Here is a 23,115-nt window from a genome sequence, read left to right on the forward strand (position 1 = left end):
TATTTTGTATTTTGTTTCTTGGTTTCCTTTACGAACGTTAAGTCAATGAATTTGCGTTTTTAACCCCCGACGCAAAAACGAAGGGGTGTTATAAGTTTGACGTGTCTGTCTGTCTGTCTGTCTGTGTGTGTGTCTGTCTGTGGCATCGTAGCTCCCGAACGGATGAACCGATTTAGATTCCGTTTTTTTGTCTGAAAGCTGAGTAAGTCGGGAGTGTTCTTAGCCATGTTTCATGAAAATCGGTCTACTATGTCGCGGTCGGGGGTTTTTTCAAAATTTTTATTTTGTGGTTTGATTATGTATTTTGTTTCTTGGTTTCCTTTACTAACGTTAAGTCAATGAATTTGCGTTTTATAGCGAATTTTATCGTTGTAAGCGGTACTGTTATACGTATTCTACCACAAAAAGAAATACCATTATTATAGTGATTGATTTTAGAAAACCCATTCTATTGTTTTCCATTTTTTCCACAAGACAAATTCCAAATTCGAACGGGTTTTTCAGAGTCATACCATTGTAATGCGTGGAGCAGAGTTCCATAGGTCAAATGAAATAGTTATTTTTGAACTTCAAATGCGGGGGAATTTTAACCACTCACAAATTATTATTAATACAGTAAGACATATTTCTTTTTTTACAATTCATATTAACTTTAAGAAGATAATATTATCTTAAAATATAACTAAACTATTAAATCTAAAATTATTCTAAATTTAATCTTCAGAGAAAAATTAAATTAAAAAAATATAAAATAAATCTAAAAACGACCCCTGTGTATTTTACTGTGTAGTTGCTTAGAGATGTAAGGGTCTCTAAGTGTCAGTCTCCAAGTTTCATCATGGTGTGAGAGACCCTTAAGAATAACATTCCAGTTAGTGTCAAATGTTTGACGGCACATGTCAAAACAAATGACATTAGGAATTGGTAAAGGTTGTCACACACATGTTCAGTAATTATCTTTATTTTTTTAATGACTCGATAACCGTAAGAGTTAAAACGCTAGTTTCTTAGAGAAATTAATTGTATTTGATCTATAAGAACCTTCCCTTAAAAGTTAACGGAATTCAATAGAAAAAAAGGGGTATATGTGCTTACATATTTCATCTAGTAATTAAGTCTTAAGTTCCCGTTACAGAAAATAGTTTACTTGCTCACTGAAGATTTGAATCAGTACTCACGGATTGTTAAATTTTTCGCTCCGCTTATAAAGAACCACAGCCTTACCACCCGGCGTTTTCCTTTACCAAAGGTCAGCAGCGGGCGTATTCTTAGTAACATCGCTTGCAAGATAATATACCGTCAACACCTTGATTTATAGTGACATTACGTCAATCTGTCTGTATTGATTAAACTCTTCCACATGTAAAGTGAGTAAGTAAGTCTAAGGGATAAAGAAAAAAAATATGCTATTTCTACTCAGAATCACTAGCATTTTCAATCCTAATAGTTTATAAAATAGTCCCATACGATTTTTTCTTATTTTGTTACCATTTTCCGTACATGTTGTGTGGGGTAACAAAAGAGGAAAGTAACAAAAGTATATGGAAATTCTGGGACACTTTTTGTCTCCCAGTGAGGTTGAAAGGACTCGTGATTCTGAGTACAATTGACCTAAAATTCCCTAAAAAAATCAAAATAAAAAAATGGCAAAAAAAGAAATGCTCAGAACAGGCCCCGTAGCCGAATGGCATTTCTGCGACGCGAAACGCCTCAGAATCTCTATCGCTCTTACGTATTGGCGCGACAGAGCCAGACTACATTTCTGCGGCGTCTCACGTCGGCGTTTTCCCGTGATGCACACTCACATTATACATACATATTATACATGTGTGTAATTTGTATAGCCCTTCACAGGCCTTTGCTGTCCGCGCATGCGACCTGGCACGTGCGCATGCGTGCACACTCACGTGATTCTGATTCACTCGATCATACGTCAATATTTACTTACGTGCCGTTTGCTTGCATTGCGATGGACTTCCCTGAGTTTCGAACGTTTTATATACGAGTAGGATACAAAAAATCAATTGCTTTGGTTCGCGAATAGATAACGTACTAGCAAAGACGGTTTACTATTATCTTGCAGAAACTTTTTTCGAATATATTTGATTTGCATAATAGTTCTTGGCAGAAGTCACTTTTGGCAGACACAGACTAAAATAACTCCGTAGTCCGTATAGGGGCATTTTCAGAATTTGCCCCCCCCCCCCCCCCCCCCCTATTAGCGTAAGTTGTTAAGAAAAATTAACTAACTGTCAGTTTTGTGACTACAATTAAGCATAAAATCAGTCTAAAAGTTTACTTTTTTCACATTCTCAATGTAGATTATCGCTTAAAGTTTATGTAATTAAAACAGTTTATGTATTTATGTATGCAAAAAATAAAAGGCTTTTTTGTTTTTAAAAAAATTAAAACAATATTTTTATTGAAATGTCATGCTAAATTATCGTCACAAAACTGACAGTGAGTTAATTTTTGTTAACAACGTACGCTAATTGGGGGGTCCCAACCATCAAAAGTGTTATATGCTCGCCTAGATGAATATACATGCACCTTTGGTTGTCTTTCGACTAGATGGCGCTAATAACATTATTTATGTATCGTATTCTAAACATCAAAAACCCGTAGAAGAGGCTTTGACTCTGATAAAATCATGAAAATAAATAAAATCTCTGAAACTGCGATGTCCACCCATGGTAACTCGATGACACGACAAAAAACAACTCACGCGGCTTTTTGTCGAAAGACATGTCTTAAAATTAATCTATTCATATCTAATCAAAATTGTATGAATATGTATTAACCATTGGTGACCTTGAGAGCCAATGGACGATGATTCACTGTCCAATAACCGATTTGAACAAAGAAGTGAACAAGGCAAGTGAAATATTGTCACTACTTTTAAAAAAAAACTTGTATCTTTGTCTGTCAATGAAAAGAAAATTGTAGTAACTAAGTATGTATGGAATGCATATAGACTTACTGCGTTTTAACTTTGAGAACCAGCGTGAGATACGAGATTTTTTAAAAGTAGTGACGATATTTTTTTTTACGGGCGAGGAACAGACGAGTACAGTCCAGTTTAATATCAAAACAACTAAAAGTACACAAATAAGTAGGTAAGAAATCTTGAGATGAAAATTCCGAAAAAAATTTGCTAGGATACAATTTTTTTTTCTCCAGTTAAAATGAGTGATGAGCTTGTTAGGCCCACTTGCACCAATCGCTTAACCCAGGGTTAGTGGGCTGTCATCTGTCAAATTCCATATAAAATGGAGGGTTAACCCGAGGGTTAACCCTCCATTTTCGTTGGTGCAAGTTGACCAATTAACCCCAACAAACTTTCCTGCAGTTTGGCAGAAGAATTAATGTTATCAAAAAGGGTTTATTTTGAGAATAAACGATTTTTTTTAATCTAAGGCCAGAATTTAAGACATACACTTGAAACATCAAATTACCTGTTTAAATTAATTTCAAAAATAACTATTAAGTCATTATTATTTAGTCACTAGCTTTTGCCCGCGGCTTCGCTCGCGTTAAATTCGAAAATTGCGGAATGTTCCATACAAACTTCCACCCCCCCCCCCCCCCAATTTAGGGAAATGGGTGGTTAAAAGAGACAAAAAGTAATAGCCTATGTCATTCTCCATCCCTTTAAATATCTCCACTTAAAAAATCACGTCAATTTATCGCTCCGTTTTGCCGTGAAAGATGGACAAACAAAGAGACACACACACTTTCCCATTTATAATATTAGTATGGATATTCTGAATTCATTAAGTATTCAGAATTGTTAGTTTTTTTTTCGGAAGTACAAATGAAATTTGCATTGTTATTTTAACAAAAAACTTGAATAAAAAACATTCGTAACACAATTGTATGCAGGAACAGTTTTTTATATGGACAGCACGGACAGCGAACTACGTAATGTCGATGTCGTGTACATGGGGTGGAGCGAATTTAAAAATTTTGGAAATATGCAATTGAATACCACTCAAAGAATGCCTAATTTTATGAAGATTACGAGAAAAATAATTTAAAAAATCTAGCTATATACTTTTAGCCCTCTACCATTGATTTAATAAAAAAATATTAATATTTTTTTGTAAAATTTAATTTTTTATTTTTACATATTTTTATTAAATTTATATAATAAACATAGTCTTTGGTATCTGAAATGATTTTAATTTATTTTTTTTTGTACTTTAAAACATTTTTTTTCTGAGACCTAAATTTATAGCAAAATTGGAATTTTCCAAAAAATCCTATTTACATATATCTCGTGCTTAAAAAAATATTCTTAGCATGTGACAGAAAAGCTATCAATCGAAATAAACTCATAGCATATTAAAAAACATATCAGTCCAACCAAAAAATTTAGTTATATCGCTTCAAAGTATGCCTAAATTGCTTAATAACGCCTAAAATGTCACTTTTGGTCATCATGTAAAAATAGGAAAAATCAAGAAAAATGCAAAAACCCAAAACTTTAAATTTATATCTAAAGATGTCCTTTCATATAAAATACAACCCAAAAAATATACTGCACGTGTTACTTCGTTTATCGTATTTCGCATGATAACGTGATTATTGAGTTAAAAATGAAATTTTGAAGTATCATTATTTACTACTTTTTAACAAATTTAAACATTATTATGGTTAAATTCACTTAATTACAGCCTCTTTTATAATATTAATTAATAATAAAAAATAAAAATTGACTTCAGACATATTTAATTTATTTCTTAATTTTACCTTATTTTTTTTGCTTTTACGGCTGGTAGAGGGCCAAAAGTAGTACCTTATTTTAAATTTGATGCCAGAAATATAATCTGCAAATTTTTCCGCAACTTTTGACACCTATTCCGTTATGAATTTCTAATTTTTATTTTTCTCCATCCAACAACGCTCCACCCTGTACATATATTTTAGACGTTTTGTCCGGTTACAGTCAAAAGTCTAATAATATTTTTAGACTTTTGACTGTATAACTAAAAATGACCGGATATTTAAATTTAACTCGAGTTAAAGTATTTGTTCGGAAAAAACATAAACGTGTGTATTTTTGTTTACTTTTCCTGACGTTCTGAAGGTTACACATACATGGGTATACGGGTAAACCCCAACTAGTTAAATATTAATAAAAAAACGGATACCTACTCGTATATGATGTTACTGAAAGTACTAAAATTGACTCCACACAGTCGAATTCTACGATACCCACAAACAAATAAACATAGAAGAAAGGGTGTGGTAAAATTCGTAACTTTTCACAATACTCGATAATATTTGTTTGGCGGCTAGATTTCCGAGCTCATATAACCCTTTGCTTTGCATTGAATGCCTTCAAATCAAGAGTGAACGGGCATCTTCTTGGCGAGCTCACTCCATCGTAGGCCACGCCTTTGCCTTTGGCTAGTCTGTGGCAAAGAACATAGATGATTAATTAAGGGATGAGCCGTAAGTGCAAGTTATTTGTAGTGACATATAGCGTAATCTACGCGTCAATCACGCGTCAACTAGCGTAAATTATCAGTACTGCTACTTGTCAATAGATGTCGCGTCTAACAAAAAATCAAATCTCAACAATTTTTAGCTAATATTACAATAGTATTAATCAGTACTCTGTTTTCAATTCCTTCTGGTTGTAATATAAGTTGTATACTGTTTTAATATTACATTTTTGGCAGACGCAACACTGTTGACACCTAGTATCGAGTAGTGGTACTGATAATTTACGCTATTTGAGGCGAGATTGACGCTAGATGTCACTGCAAATAATTTGCATTTATTGATGTATGGAGTTACAACTCTTTCCTAACTTATTCCTCTATGCCAAGAGTGAGCCCGTTTAAACTAAAAAAAAAAAAAAAACTATTTCTTTTACTAGTAGGTATACCAGTTTTCTTTATGAGCTATTTGAATGCAGTGTAAAAATAGATTTTTATTATATAATGCGCTTTATAAGTATTAAATTATGGGATAATTATGTACAATTGAGCTCAATTGGATATAATGGTACATAACAATAGCATTCATATCCGCTAGTTGTACACGTGATATCATGATGTTACCATATACTTAGAAGAGAGTTATAGTGCATTAAAAGTTAAAGGGCATTTTTATTTTATGGATGGTTTCTTGCCGCTTCTTTCCGGCATCGCTCTATGCGAAAATATTTGTTAATTCTTTTTTCTACTCTCGTACTGTTATTCGTCATTTACAGGAACTTGCTGTTTTTTTTTTTCAATATGTTAAAAAAAAGAAGAGAGGCCTATCCTCAGCAGTGAGCGATAAAAGGCTGATAATATCAATCAATCAATCATTATTTATTTGCAATATAACATAACTAAATGCATGCAAATACAATTATAAAATGTCACACAAGAAAATCAACAGAATATAATAATAAAAAAAAACAAAAAAAAAACATTTATTTCAGAAGACAGGTTCCATAATATGGTTAGTAGCTCTAAAACTTAATAACTATGTTAGACTAATTTAGTAAAAATAAAATAAAACATTAACACAACACAAACAATACTTTCACGGATCCCTCACGTGCAGATCCACGAACCGGCCCAGGACGGGCGAGTCCAGCCTGTTTGCTATCATATATAAAACGAACACAACAATTACCTATTATAAATGAAATAAATATAGCCTAGAAGATCACAGTCAGAAATGTCAGAATCACAAAAAAGATACAATACAGATGACAGGTACAGATTTTATGCTTACTACTACAATTAATATTAGACAAGTCACATTTTCAATTTAATTTAAAACATTTGCATAATATTCTTTGATCGAATAATAAGGTTTATTTATAAAATAGTCTATCAATTCAGATTTAAAAATATCTTATAATCTTCACATGATTTTAAGTTAATGTCCAAATTATTGAAAACTTTGACTGCTGTGTTATGTAAGCAAATGTTGGAAATTAGATTTAATTGTCAATAGGTCGTGCTTTCCTCTCAAATTTCTAGAAGTATTTTGTGTACCTACTTAAGTATTTGAAAGCGGTCCTTGTTTTTAAAAAGATATGATAATGTACTGTAAAATATTTTTCTCTGAAATGGTTCAAAGTTCATAAACATTAAATACTTCTAAACGACACACCAGAAAATATAACCATAAGTAATACATGTAATAATTCATTCTTTAATCGAAAACAATAGGTGTTTTTACAAAAAACTAAGCTGGTTTAGTTACTGCTCATTGAAATACGCACAATAGTATTTAAATAACTTCCCGTCTCACGGGCATTAGTTTAAAAACTAAAACAATTGGTTGAAGGTGTTTTTGTGCTTTTACTGGCTTTTGTACTAGTGAGTTTCTCGAAACTTTTGGAAGAAAATGGCATATGCAACCTGTTATTTAAGTGGAAAATTAAAGTAACGTTATTTTGATCTTAATAGCATCATAATTGCGTTATCCCAGCATTCGCCAACGGCTCGTGGGATCCTGGGGCCCGCTTTGACAACTAATCCCAAGATTTGACATAGGCACTAGTTTTACGAAAGCGGCTTCCATCTGGCCTTCCAATCCGACGGGTAACTAGGCCTTATTGGAATTAGTCCGGTTTCCTCACGATGTTTTCCTTCACCGAAAAGTGACTGGCAAATATCAAATGACATTTCGCACATAAGTTCCGAAAAACTCATTGGTACCTATACGAGTCGGGGTTCGAACCCGCGACCTCCGGATTGAAAGTCGCTTAATAGCATCGGTTGCAAATAAAACTAATTGATTCTGCTTTTTAAATAAATAATTTGATAATTTACAACCTAATCGAATTTTGTTATAGATTCAGCCATCTAGATCAAATTTCAAACTCGGGTTTATATGTATATAGTAATATTGCTTACATAGATTCGAACACGTCATATAAAAATGTATCATCGGTAGTTTTATTCTGTATGTAAGGTACCTATCCATACTAATATTATAAATGGGAAAGTGTGTCTGTTTGTCCGTCTTTCACGGCAAAACGGAGCGACGGATTGACGTGATTTTTTAAGTGGAGATAGTTAAAGGGATGGAGAGTAACATAGGCTACTTTTTATCTCTTTCTAACCCTCCACTTCCCTAAAATAGGGGGGTGGAAGTTTTTATGGAGCATTTTTCACTATGCTACTATGGGATATGGGTTAAATTGTGGCGTAGGCGAGAGGCTGGCAACCTGTCACTGCAATGTCACAGTTTCGTTTTCTTTCAACCCCTTATTTGCCAAGAGTGGCACTGAAGCTTTAGTAGTTTCATGTGTTCTGCTTACCCCTTTATGGGATACAGGCGTGATTGTATGTATGTATGTAACGCGAGCGAAGCCGCGGGCAAAAGCTAGTCTATTATATTTCTAGATTTGCAAATTATAAGTTGTCATTAACCAATAATTTCTATTGTTACAGAAAAATGGACGAGACGTGACACATAAGAAAAGCAACACATCCTAAACTCAAATCTCGATCTCAGATAAGTCAAAATGCCGGCCATACTAACAAAGATTCGGGAGCAGGCGTCGCGGGTTCAGCCGTCGATCGCTGTAGGCGTTGGTGTTGGCGTGGCCTTAGCCGCTTGTGCGCTATACGGCACTAGGGAGAGAAAGCAGGCTCCTTGTAACAACAACAATAATAATTATAAGGTAAGATTCATATAAATGTTATTTAAATAGACCATAATGAAAACACGATTTCAGTTACATTTATTGCTTGATCATCGCCAGGCCATAACGTGAGCACTCGCGGCGATTACACTCCGTGTGTCGAGTTTTTCAATATTTAGAATAATGACACACGAAAGTTAAACGTCGTATGAAAACCTTCTTATACAAAATTACTGTAAGTACCTACTACAGAACTTAATTTAGATAGAAGAAACAAATTCATATATTTGTATAGGGGCCGAGCGTGTCAAACTTTGTACTGAAGTTGATTCTTGCCTGTAATTTTAAATATGTCTCAGGCTCTTGATTGTTCATAATTTTTGTGTTGTTGCAATTGAAATATCACGTAACGAGGCATTTTTTATGTTTTGGTTGACTTCAACTTACAAAAATTGACGCCCGAAAGCTGCTAGCTGCGAGTAAAGACGGACAACTCAGTGGATTTCACTGAGTTCATTTGACACGCTAAGTAGATACGTTTGCTTGATCTGCAGGGTTAGCACATGATTGCCGCGAGAGTATGTCGCCGCGAGATAGACTACCCGTCCTTATGTCATTAATACAGTTAGAAGAAGACGTGTCATCTATCTCGCGGCGACATACTCTCGCGGCCATCACGTGCTAGGCCTACCTGTGGTATATATGACATCTGTGATAAGTACCAAAGCCTATGTCATATTACTTAACTAAGATAGCAGCAGGCGTTACGTATACAACCGTTCATGGCTGTAGGTATAGGTGTTGGCGTAGCCTTAACTGCTTGGAGTTAACAAAAATGAATATATCAATGTCTGACTTTAAAATATCCAAGCCTGAATTCAGTTACGTATTCGATTTAATTGAAATTAGCTTAATAAGAGTTTTGAATGATTCACGGTTATTTTCATTAGACTTATATTGACCGGGATATAGATCGTGATATTCGTGATTACCTTTTTGATTTTTGTCGAGCTCCCGATATTTCGACGCAGTTGCATGCATCATGATCACGGAAAACTGTCGAAGGCGGGTGGTTGTCAACATAACATAAATAATGCAACACAACAACAACAAAAGGTAATCATGGTCTATATCCCGGTCAATATTTACCGATTTTAGATATATAGGTACAGAAGAGGTCCTTACTATAGAGCTATACAGATATATAACAAGCTACCTCACCAGATAAAATGTGTAGAGAAAACTTCCCTATTTACTACTAAACTCAAGGATTTACTATTGAAAAAGGCATATTACTCTATCCAAGAGTATATGGAAGAGACACATTTATAATAAGCCTAATTAGTAATTAACTTTAAATAGTATGTATTAAGAATTGCCATACCCTACCAGGCTGCCATGTGATCCTATGTACTTATATGCACACAACTTCGTAACCATGGTTCGCAAGAAATGATTATCTTATCTTATCTTATCAATATGTCTAATGAAATTAGCTTATTAGCGCTTGAACTCACTTTTGCAAGTCTACCATTATTTCTAATGCTGTGAGGTAGATCCAGCAATACCTATAGTATTAAATCGAATCAATAACCAATACCCAGGTACATCCAAGAGTGTACAATTGTCGGTAATGGGCCAGATTAGTCTACAAAACAGATAATTATGTTTATTGTGAATCATTTAAACATTATTTAAAAATATTTTAAGCGGGTTACTCACGTGTTAAGTCGATATAACGTCCGACATGTTTCGATCCATTTCCGAGTGACCCGCTTAAACACGTGAGTAACCCGCTTAAAATATTTTTAAATATGTTTGAGTCTCACGGGAGTTTTATGGTTAACATTGAAACATTTATTAAAATCTCATTTTATATTTCCAGATCGCAAAAAATGGCGAACTACATTCTGTTCAGAATGGTTCCAACGGGCAAACTTGTGGCGGGCGATGCGGCGCGGAGCAGTGCGCCCTCTGTCGGGGTGACGTCGACACCGACAACAAACAGAATATTGTAAGTATATTTTCATCACAGTCACACACTCAATGAGCTATTGCACGCAGGCGGAGTGGGAGTTATGGAAAAATCGAATACCCAAGGGAGTTATGAAATTTCTAGTACAGTACAATACAAATATTCTTTTTTGCTCACCAATATACGAAGATGACATTAAAAAAATAAGCACATAACTTTAATTAACTATGATAGACAACAGGCGGTCTTATCGCTAAAGAGCGATCTCTTCCAGACAACCTTTGGTACCTACCATACCGTACCATATTTTACTTTTTTTATCTTTTTACATATTTTTTATATTGTAAGAGTGATGAATAACATTGTGTGTAACTCGTGGCGTAAGAATATTGCAAACTCGAGTCTTTAAGCAAGCCGGCAAGCCGTCGCCATTTAAGACGTGCCTCTAGATTTCTATTTTATACCCACAATAAAATTCTAACACAAATATTATAAAAGAATCAACATATACCATCATCTCTATTACAGGAAGACGCCGAAGAACCAGCGCCAGAAGAAAAACACGTCCCTGGACTAAACCTGGAGTTCCTCCGGCAAATGGTGTCTCTAGCCAAGATTATGGTACCCGGGTTCCGTAGCCACGAGGTCGCCTTGCTGACTGGACACACACTGTGCTTGTTCACGAGGACTTTGCTCTCTATTTATGTTGCTGCTTTAGAGGGGTCTATAAGTAAGTAAAGTTTATCAGAATATCGTCAATAGTCAGAAACCCTCATATTTCTCCAACAAATTGGTCTACAAACGTCGTATCAGGCGCAATCCCCGCGTCAAGGCACAATACCGTTGCATTTCGTGGCAGTTTTCGTTATGCCGCCATGAGGTGCTGGAACAACCTTCCACCACCTATTTAGAAGAGCGGTTCAAGTCAAAAATTAAAAGCACGCCTACAATCGCCTAATGTAAGGCTTCCAACACTTTCAGGCGCAATACCGCATTTCGTGGCAGTTTTCGTTACGCTGCCACGAAGTGCTGGAACAATCTTCCGCCACCTATTTGAGAGAGCAATATACATAGTGATAGTGAGTTAAAGTTAAAATTTAAGCATATACAGGAATGTAAGGTTTTCATTAAAATGTCTGCGTCGATCCTCAGAAACATTTTGTGACTCTGCTGTCTATTGAGAGGTTATAATTGAGGAGTGTCTTTTCAAAAGGGCTTATTTCCATTTTTTCTTTTTTTTTAACTATGAATGCAGTTGTTCTTAGTATAGAAAAGTACACGTTGTTTTGAGATAAAAGTTCAAAAAATCTCGCCTTGATCTTTAAAAAAAAGATTAACATCAAAGTTTAGAACACATTTTGAAAAATGTGTAATGATTATTTATGTGGATAAACCAATGTATGTATTACAACAACATTCATATCAACTAACGTTAATACAAATCCAAAAATAAAATAAAACTATTTTAAAATAATAACATTTACGCTACAAAGCCACAACAAAAGGGCTTAATTCCCAAGAGTTCGCATCAAAAGTGCTTAATTCTCAAAAACATATGGTAATTAAATATTTATTTAGGTACACATGTTGCGTTTGATGTAATCATAGCATTAACGTCAACTTACAATATTACAATTTTGCAAATTAAATATTAATTTCAAAATCAATCCCTTGGAATTATGTTTTTCTCGATTTCCCAAAAAAAGTTCAAAGTGGAAATAAGCCCTTTTGAAAAGACACTCCTCAATTATGTATCTGAAGTTTGGGTTTCATCCTACTGACTGTGCCAGTACGTCTACATTACATAATTACCTTAGCCGCTTAAGTCCTTCTTGACGCGCACGCTGCCCTGAGATAAGGAATGCAATGCACGGTCGGTTGTGTATCTACTTGAGTGGGTGCTATTTCATTTTTACCCGCTAATATTCTAGTGTTAATTTTTAATTTGCAATTTTAATTTATCCTATGTATCACAATAAATTAAATGTAAAATGTATCCACGAATCGAGTGTCAACACAAACCTGATAGGGTTTCATGGCACTCTGGTGTATGAACAAATGAAGGATTTTTAATATAGAATAAATAAATAAAAAATAATTATTATTATTTGATATTATTTGAATAGTGTGTCTTAGGAAGAGGTATAATTTATCGGAAGGGTCTAGAACTCTAATGTCATTACTTTAAACAATCAAGATATGTGCTGTTTTCCAACAAAAATCCCACTTTGCCCAAAATAATACTTTTTATCACACACCTCACACAGTTTATATTTATTTTAAACAAGATATATGTATCAAAGACTACCATGAATAAATAAATTGGTATGAAATTGAATATACTATGAAATCTACACATTGCGCTTTGAATAAAATTAAATACAAATCACTAATAGTGATTACAATTTACATACGACTTAAACTCAGTTCATTTGTTTACCCTTATTTGTTGGAGCACCGTCATGACGTGAAAAAAATTGTACCTAACATATTGTATAAGCGAAATGCCTCCTACCTACCTACATTAATTGCTGCGCCCATCAGAGCTTCATGTTCATGTGTGTACCTACCTATACTTTTAAGTACTTGTAAAACCTGTAATGTACATGTGAATTGCAATAAATAAATACAAATACAATACAGACATAATTTCACTTTCAATTTCTCTTTTCAGTGAAACACATAGTCCAAAAGGACCTCAAGAAATTCGCCGCCCTTCTCCTTCAATGGTTCGGAATCGCCATCCCAGCCACCTTCATCAACTCCATGATCCGATATCTGGAGAGCAGACTAGCACTTGCCTTCAGGACGAGACTGGTCAACCATGCTTATGACATGTACTTCAAGAATCAGACGTACTATAGGGTGGCTAACTTGGACGCTAGGATTGAAAACGCTGATCATAGGTAAGCGACAAACCATAGTATAATAAAGAGTACTATAGTACAGTATGGCCACTCCGTGCTTTCCGCTGAAAGTGCCGCCAGCCCGCTCTTGATTACCTCACCGTTAGCGCCTGTCAAGAACGCGACCAGTCGACGTCACATCTCACTCATACAATAATAGTAGGTACGCGTTCGCTTACACGAGCTTAGACTGTGTGCTAAGAACGCGCCTCTTTCATATATTAAATCGTCATTGTCCGAGGTGTCGAAATGACATTTGATATTTGCCAGTCGCTTTTCGGTGAAGGAAAACATCGTGAGGAAACCGGACTAATTCCAATAAGGTCTAGTTTACCCTTCGGGTTGGAAGGTCAGATGGCAGCCGCTTTCGTAAAAACTAGTACCTTCGCCAAATCTTGGGATTAGTTGTCAGAAGCGGACCCACGCTCCCGTGAGCCGTGGCAATATGGGGTAACGCAAGGGGATGATGATTGTCCGAGGTGTGGTCAAACACTACAAAAGACCTCAAGTTTTCTTAAGTGACCAACAGGCATGCGGCCCGCCTGATGGTAAACTGTTTCCGTAGCATCTGGATACCTGAAGAGTATACTAGCTCTGTTCTTCGGGACGAGACTGTTCAATCATGCTTATGACATGTACTTCAAAAATCAAACGCACTATAGAGTGGCGAATTTGAACGCTAGGTTTGATAACGCTGATCATAGATTACTTCAGCTAAAACGTTTGGAAGGAAGTTCATGTAAGGAAACCCTACTCTGACCAGGGTTACATACTAATAGAATGCCACGTAATGGTGACACCTATATTCGCAGATTAACAGAATATGTGTCAGTATTCGTGCAGTCTGTGACGCAAAACGCATTATGCCCCAACATCAAAGTTATAGGCTAGAAATATAACATCTAATTATGATACCTGCATGCGCAGATTAACAGAAGAATTGTCAGTATCTTCGCAGTCTGTGACATCACAGTATGCTTAAAGAAAGTTACAGACTAGAAGAATACCATCTAATTATGATACCTCTCTTCGCAGATTAACAGAAGACGTGTCATTATTAGCACAGTCTGTGACATACCCCGCACGATGCCTAAAGTTACAGACTAGTAGAATACCATCTAATCATGATATATCTATTCTCAGATTAACAGAAGACGTGTCAGTATTCGCGCAGTCTGTGACATACCCCGCACGATGCCTAAAGTTACAGAATAGGTGAATACCATTTAACGATGATACCTCTATTTACAGATTAACAGAAGATGTGTCAGTGTTTACGCAGTCTGTGGCACATCTGTACGGGTCTCTGACGAAACCCTGTTTCGACCTGCTCCTCATAGTGCTGACGCTCGCCAGCTATTCTAGCAAGATGAAGGGCAACATTTTCATTGGTGAGTGTTTTTTAAAAATATATTAAAAGTTATGTGACTGGTGCATAATGAGAGACATTAAAACATGAGTGTTGTTTTATGAAACAAGCCGAAAGGCGAGTAGATAGTAAAAATGCCATTTGTATATAACATTTGTATATGACTTACCAATGAGGAGGCGCACTGACATTTTATCCCGCCAGGCGGCGCCTGTGCAAGTCTCTAGGCATTGCACTGTCATTCATATGTGAGAGAGAGAAAAAACATATCATCTTTTTGCTTTCACGTATGGATTAATAGGGTGGCGCCATCTGTCATAACCTTTGAGTGTGCCTCCTCATTATCAGTTAACATTGTAGATAATTGTATTCTGGCTTTGGTTTCCGTGAATGTCAATGTCTAGGTATATGTATGTGCGATTGCCAAATCCTTGATATTAGCATAAAACAACATCCGTCTCTCTTGTTTAGAAATTGTTGGAGAACTCCCAATTCCTTGTGTTCTTATGCTCATGGATACGTGCCTATAATTTAAAGTGAAACATTATACGTCGTACTTTATGAATATATAATTTCTTTCAGGGTTATCAAAACTTTTTACAGTCGGTAGGAAAAACATGTTTTTTTTTTAATATATTACGAGTATTAATTTTATTTTTTTATATGATGGAGGTATGTTAAAATAGGTTACTACACTAAAAACCACACACTATCTACAGTAATAAAACGTCTAGTTCTCTGCGTCGTTTAGCAAAGAGGACTGGAATGGGGAATTTCCCTGTGCTTAAAATAAAATATTCTTCAGTAGATATGGTGCTTTTTTTACGCACTAGTGCGAGAAATGGTTCATTTCTTGTCAGTTCGAAACTTCGGAGGGCCATCTGTACTGAAAAACGTCGTTCGATACACGTGCGAAGAGGAAATTCGTAACTCATGTCAATTTAAGACACTCCCTTCGGTCGTGTTTTAATTTATCGCCACTCGTTTCGAACTTCCTCTTTTCCGCACTTGTATCGAAATGTACTATTATAAGTACCATGCATGAAATAAAGCGTCAGAAAATTATGAGAAAAACATGGACAGTAGATATTTTTGAACCCAATTTATATTTAATAAATTGGATAGTCATATTATGCCATGTTGCGGAAATTCGTTAGAATTCTCTTTTAACAATATACTAGATTTTCTAACGTTTCTATATTTTCAGGGCCCGGTTTCGCCACAGTGGTAATCTGCATGACTGGTCAAGTCCTGCGTATGCTGTCGCCTCGTTTCGGAGCTCTGGCTGGCGAGGAAGCCAGGATGAAGGCCAACCTTCGCCACGTGCACGCTTCTATCATAGCTCATGCTGAGGAGGTCGCTTTCTACGGTGGACACAAGGTAATAAACTTAGCCTGTATTCCCTAAAAGGGTAGGCTGAAGTCCTGCGTATGCTGTCGCCTCATTTCGGAGCTTTGGCTGGCGAGGAAGCCAGGATGAAGGCCAACCTTCGCCACGTGCACGCTTCTATCATAGCTCATGCTGAGGAGGTGCCATTTTATGGTGGACACAAGGTAATATATCCTATAGAAACGCTTTTAACATAGTATGTAATTGTATCCCCGAACAAATAACTGCTATATCCAATGATAATGTATTTTACAATAAATTTAAAAAATGGCTTATTGATAATGCCTTCTATGACATTAATGAATTCCTTGAAATGTAATATTTAGCGCAATAATGTATTTAAATGATATAGAATACATACATTTTATAAGTTAATTCTTAGAGTAATAAGAAGAATGACTTAGTTTAATGAATGTTTATATTTCTGACGTGTAATGTATATGTGCAATATCAATAAATATGAATATGATCAAAGGGGATCAAGTATTATAGAGAGTTACTGTCAAAGTAAAATATGTAATCACAGTACATAGACTGCCATCTCTCGACACAAGCTTAAAACTTTTAAACCTCAACTTTGACAATTTGGCCCATATTCTTGGCTTGATATGTGTTAAAATTTCAAATATTAATATTAGCGCCATCTAGCCGAGCGTCCCCCAAAGGTGTAATGCCATCTAGGCCACCGTACCTTTTTCTATATGGTTCTGAGGTACGTTTTTTTCTTAGACTGTAGCTATGTACGGAGTTACATATGTCTTTGGTATGATAAAGAGTACTATCGTATAGTATGGCAACTCCCGCTCCCCGCTGAAAGGCGACCAGTCGACCTGTCATATCTCACTCATACAAGCATGATACGCATTCACCTACACGAGCTTAGACTGTATGCATAAGGAACGCGTCTCTTTCATATCTTTGATCGCCATAGATACAGAGGTTTATTATTGACATGACATAGAGGTTTATGATATAGGCAATCACCGCTGGTACGCGCTCTCCTATACCTTAACGCACTCTACGTATCAGTACCGGAATGCGATGTGTTTGCTAGCAGATGGGCGGAATTGTGTGAAGTGTGTATGAGGTTCTGTGAGGCGATGGATAAAAGGAAGTCCACTGTTGTATATTAAGTTTGTAATGTTTATATATTGTACATTTTGTACTCTGTTACTATTATATAAGTGTACTATAAGTGTATAGTTGTAATGAATTCCACAGTGCTTTAGTTTACCTGTTATGCTGTGTAATTTTTGGATATTAAATAAATAAATAAAAAAAATAAATGATTGCCCCTGACGAGGGCCGTCCGCGTGGAGTGATCCGCGCGACCAATTTGTATGAAGTTGATTTTTACGCTCCCAGAATTTAACACATATCAATGATTTTTTAATGATTTTTATTGAACATAATAACATATTAGTCCGGTGCGGATCGCCCCGCGCGGTCGGTCCACGTGACACTAAAACCAGACTTATAGATCAGCTTAATTCTTCTATCTACAGCAAATTCTATATTCACTTCTTTCTACCCACAGGTGGAACTAGGCCAGCTACAATCAGCCTACAAGGAACTAGTCGCGCAAATGACCGGAGTCTTCAACAAGAAGCTGTGGTACGTCATGCTAGAGCAATTCTGCATGAAGTACGTGTGGAGCGGCACCGGCATGGTCATGCTAGCGCTGCCCATCCTCACCGGGACCAAGGGCGACGGTACGTGCATGCTAGAACCTTCAGCTCTCACTAGGTCTACAAAGGTCTACAGGTCTACAAGTCATGCTAGCGCTGCCCATCCTCACCGGGACCAAGGGCGACGGTACGTGCATGCTAGAACCTTCAGCTCTCACTAGGTCTACAAAGGTCTACAGGTCTACAAGTCATGCTAGGGCTGCCCATCCCCACCGGGACGAAAGGCGACGCTACGTGCATTCTAGAACCTTCAGCTCTTATTAGGTCTACAAAGGTCTACAGGTCTACAAGTCATGCTAGCGCTGCCCATCCCCACCGGGACGAAAGGCGATGCTACGTGCATTCTAGAACCTTCAGCTCTCACTAGGTCTACAAAGGTCTACAGGTCTACAAGTCATGCTAGCGCTGCCCATCCTCACCGGGACCAAGGGCGACGGTACGTGCATGCTAGAACCTTCAGCTCTCACTAGGTCGACAAAGGTCTACAGGTCTACAAGTCATGCTAACGTTGCCCATCCCCATCGGGACGAAGGGCGACGGTACGTGCATGCTAGAACCTTCAGCTCTCACTAGGTCTACAAAGGTCTACAGGTCTACAAGTCATGCATTCCCATTCTCACCGGGACTTTGAATCGAAATGACAGGCTGCCACAGCACTAGTTTAAAAATAAAAATGAATGATAAATGACATAAAAAGTAAATGCTGCGTGATAAATTAATATCACGTAAAATACTCACTAACGAAAATCCGCAAAAATGTAACATGTGTTAATAGTACATTACGATACAAGTGCGTAAAAAAGGAAGTTCGAAACTAGTGGCGATAAATTAAAACACGACCGAAGGGAGTGTTTTAAATCGACACGAGTTACGAATTTCCTTTTACGCACGTGTATCGTACGACGTTTTTCAGTGAGCCTCCGAAGTTTCGACCTGGCATATAATGAACCCCTTCTCGAACTAGTGCGTAAAAAAACGACCATCTGTACTGAACATTACGTTTAAAGTAAGCGAAATATCTTGATTTTTTTAAAAATATTATGGAATTTTATTTAAAATTTCATAAGGTCGCGCGAGTTTATTATAATTATGTTTTGTGTTATTACTCCCTTATTCATAAACGTACTCTAAAGTTATCAAGCCGATAAAGTTCGTTTGTCCCTTTCCGACATATTGATGGTATATATGGTAGAAAGGGACAAACGAACTTTATCGGCTCGATAACTTTAGTGTACGTTTATGAATAAGGGGGTTAATGTTTGTTTTTGGTTTTCATGGTGCAATAAAGCATTTTCTTACCTCCTTCCTTACTTATTACTATGTTTGTTTTATAGGATCGGCGAGTGAAGGTATCAGCGCCCGAACAGAGTACATGACTACTTCTAGGCATCTGCTGAACTCTGCTGCTGACGCCATTGAGAGGCTCATGTCCAGTTATAAGGTAAACAGTCTTCAATTAAAAAATACATTAAATAAAAAGATAAATAAGATAACCAAACCAAATCTGCGTTAGCAGAAAAGCTACTAGAATTTGTCTGGAATTTTTTTGTATATCTTTTTCTTTTAATTTATCATAATTAACTTTGCTTCCATCACAGATAAAATTGGTTGTCTTGTTTGCATTTTTGTAGTAAATTACCTGTTGTTTCTGTTTTTAAAAACTTATCTCACGCATGTCTATTTCAGAGCCTTCTCATGTATAACTTTAAAGTGGAAACTGTTTTGGCTTGTGAGCTACCTTTAATTTGTATGACATATGTATTATTAATGCTGTGTGTTTCCCAAATCAATAAAATAAATAAAAATAAGTCAGTTCCGTAAGTCCTCCCGTCATCAGCACACCGCACCCTCGTTGAGCTCTGGCAGCCTTACTCACCGGCAGGAACACTACACTATGAGTAGGGTCTAGTGCTATTTGGCTGCGGTCTTCTGTAAGGCGGAGGTGCTACCCCAGTTAGGCTCTGCTCTAGATTCGAGCGAGATGATTCCGCTGTGCTGTGCCCTACCACACAAAGCGGAATATCATTCGCTATGCCCTACCCCCTAGGAGTTTACGTACAGTCAAGTTGCCTATTTAACTAAACCAAAACTTTCAACAGGAAGTAGTGACGCTAGCGGGCTACGCTGAACGTGTCTCCGACATGTTGGACGTGTTTGGCGAGGTGGCGCGCGGAGAATGCGTTCGAAACGTCCACGTCTCCGCTTCCAAGGACAACCCTAATGCCTTCCAAGTCACGTTTAGGGACAAGCGGCCTGTCCCACAAGGTATGCAGGCTTCAATTTTTTTTTTATAAAGTAACAAAATCTCTCAGAAGAAATATGGGTAGAGATGGCAAAATACTCGTATATTAAACTGTAGAATAGGCGAGACGACTAAAAAAAAATTAATTAGTCCGTCAGTTAGATTATCATTGATAATAAAAAAATGTTGATTGGTAACCCATGAGGTGAAATTCTTGGACATTCTCCAGGAATCCAAGTGAGACATAAGTTCGAAAGATTAATAAAGTATTTATATTGTTTACAGGAAAAATTACCTATACGAACGACCTATCAATCCGACTTCGCAACGTGCCAATAGTGACGCCAGCGTGCGACGTGGTCGCTAGCGGAGTGTCACTAGACATAGCACCAGGCACACATCTACTTATAGTTGGACCCAATGGCTGTGGCAAATCCAGGTATATATCATTGTGTTTTATTTCAAACTGTCTATATATTTTTTTTTAGTGCTCCGGGTCTTTGACCGTAAGTGGAACTCGGCCTTCGGCTTAAGCAACGTGCCTATTGTGACACCAACGTGCGACGTAGTCGCTAGCGGAGTGTCACTAGACATAGCACCAGGCACACATCTACTTATAGTTGGACCCAATGGCTGTGGCAAATCCAGGTATATATCATTGTGTTTTATTTCAAACTGTCTATATATTTTTTTTGAGTGCTCCGGGTCTTTGACCGTAAGTTGAACTCGGCCTTCGGCTTAAGCAACGTGCCAATTGTGACGCCAGCGTGCGACGTGGTCGCTAGCGGTGTGTCACTAGACATTTCCGTAAAAATATGAAGGAAAAGCTGTTCGCAGTAGGCAAATCAATAGAATAATGTATCAATTTGGATTTATGAAGAAAATATGAACTCGCCGAATGCACAAACGCTCGCAATAATCTCTATCGCTGTTGCGTATTGGCGCGACAGAGCCAGAATTCATTTCTGCGGCGTTTCGGTGGCGTCGCAGAAATGCCACTCGGCTACGCCCCCTGTAGTTACTTACCACCATATTTGTTCGCAGTTTGTTCCGTATAATCTCCGGCTTATGGCCGGTGCACGGCGGCTCGCTGGCCGTGCCGCGGCCCTGCGCATGCGCGCACTGCGCCGACGACGCGCCACCTACAGGCCACTGCACATCCAGGCCTATCATGTTCTACATCCCTCAAAGGTACGTTTCTAGATGGTTCTAGACTGTTTATCACTCACTCTCACTCATTCATTCATCCAGACATATCACTTACAACCCTCAGCAGTATCTTGAAGCCTGACGCACGAAAGGCGAAGGCGCTCATACTTATAGTGTCGGGCAAAGATTGCCATGCTCGGGGCAATGACGGGCGCCTTGAGCGCTCTCACACTTAAAGAGTCGGGTGAAACCCGACGTACGCAATCTATAGCCGGGTGCCTTCGGCAATGACATAGTAGTAGTAAAGTCTTTATTGTGCATTAATAACAAAAATACAGTAATTACAGTAAAGAACGAACGAGAAGAAGGGAACTTATCCCTATGAGGGATTTCTTCCAGTTAACCTTTGAGTGAATGAGAGGATAAAAAGACATACTTAAAGAATCGGGCGACGCCCGATGCATGTGGTGCAATGACCGGCGCCTTGGGTGCCCTAATACTTTAAGAGACGGGCGAAGCCCGACGCACTCGATTCAGAGCCGGGCGGATCTTTGACTTATGGTTGCTAGAGTCTAATGCTCTGGGATATATCATAGTCCAACTTGGTCATTTTTAAATTTGTTTTCTTATCATGCAGAAACGTCTGCGAGCGATATTACATATTTTTAAATTATAGTAAAAATGGAAAAAATTCACACCTCCGGCAGGACTCGAACCTGCGACCTCTGGCCTTGCGCAGTTAGGAGCGTGGTGGCCCCGGCAAGGCCAGAGGTCGCAGGTTCAGAGGTGTGAATTTTTCCATTTTTCCTTTAATTTAAAAATATGTTGGTCATTTTTGTTTTATTTTTACAACGCCCAATAAGAGCGTGCACTAACAGAATGTTGGAATCATTGTTGCCTGTATGTTTTGAACCTCTTTATTCTTTTGTTTCAGACCATACATGTCCATGGGCTCTCTAATGGACCAAGTGACGTATCCGACTCGCGTTTCGCCCGACGACCAGGAAGCATTCGATCGCGCCACACACATCCTCAAGGTGAGTTATATTACATTACGATACAGGTACGAATATTTTTCAAACGGTATTCATCGTTACGGTTTTGTACGGAAATTAAAAACAAGTGGCGATAAATTAAAATAACGAACGCAACCAAAATATAAGTTGAATGAATAGTCCATACTTATACTTATACTTATAAATATATATATATATATATATATATATATATATATATATATATATATGGAAAGTGTGTGTGTCTGTTTGTCTGTCTGTCTTTCACGGCAAAACGGAACGACGATTTAACGTGATTTTTTAAGCGGAGATAGTTGAAGGGATAGAGAGTGACATAGGTTACTTTTTGTCTCCTTCTAACTAACGAAGGGTAACTAGACCTTATTGGAATTAGTCCGGTTTCCTCACGATGTTTCACCGAAAAGCGACTGGTAAATATCAAATGATATTTCGCACATACACTACCGTCAAAAAGTTTAAGACCAAACACAATGTTCAGTGTCATTGTTATAAACCCTTCTAAAAATCATCAAACGAAATTTGTAATCAATAGAAAACTACGTAATCTTATTATATTGATCGCGGCAACCCATTTGTTCTGCAAGAAGACAACGATCCCAAACACTCAGCAAAGATCTGTAGAAGCTACACAGTTAACACTTTCGAAACCGGGCTCTACGCGGCGCTACGACATTTTCGCTACATACGGGGAAACCCATGTAATCGGCTACGCTTCTACGAGCGGTGTACCCGACAGTCGGGTTCTTGGTAGCGAA

At 37.4% G+C, this 23,115-nt stretch overlaps 1 protein-coding gene across 1 annotated transcript in view; it reads left to right on the forward strand.

The window, feature by feature from the left end:
- The window catches only part of LOC125237548 (ATP-binding cassette sub-family D member-like), a 138,928-nt gene that overhangs the window by 108,119 nt on the left and 7,694 nt on the right, over positions 1-23,115 (forward strand). Inside the window, exons 2-13 of the mRNA XM_048144678.1 lie at positions 8,412-8,644; positions 10,491-10,619; positions 11,109-11,310; positions 13,255-13,486; positions 14,738-14,877; positions 16,063-16,235; positions 17,782-17,956; positions 19,267-19,373; positions 20,032-20,197; positions 20,460-20,613; positions 21,219-21,365; positions 22,258-22,360. Of these exons, the coding sequence (XP_048000635.1) occupies positions 8,486-8,644; positions 10,491-10,619; positions 11,109-11,310; positions 13,255-13,486; positions 14,738-14,877; positions 16,063-16,235; positions 17,782-17,956; positions 19,267-19,373; positions 20,032-20,197; positions 20,460-20,613; positions 21,219-21,365; positions 22,258-22,360 (1,887 nt within the window). The 5' untranslated portion in view covers positions 8,412-8,485. The remainder of the gene's footprint in view (positions 1-8,411; positions 8,645-10,490; positions 10,620-11,108; positions 11,311-13,254; positions 13,487-14,737; positions 14,878-16,062; positions 16,236-17,781; positions 17,957-19,266; positions 19,374-20,031; positions 20,198-20,459; positions 20,614-21,218; positions 21,366-22,257; positions 22,361-23,115) is intronic.

Source organism: Leguminivora glycinivorella, chromosome 21, assembly GCF_023078275.1.
Source record: "Leguminivora glycinivorella isolate SPB_JAAS2020 chromosome 21, LegGlyc_1.1, whole genome shotgun sequence".
Taxonomy (NCBI): Eukaryota; Metazoa; Arthropoda; class Insecta; order Lepidoptera; family Tortricidae; genus Leguminivora; species Leguminivora glycinivorella.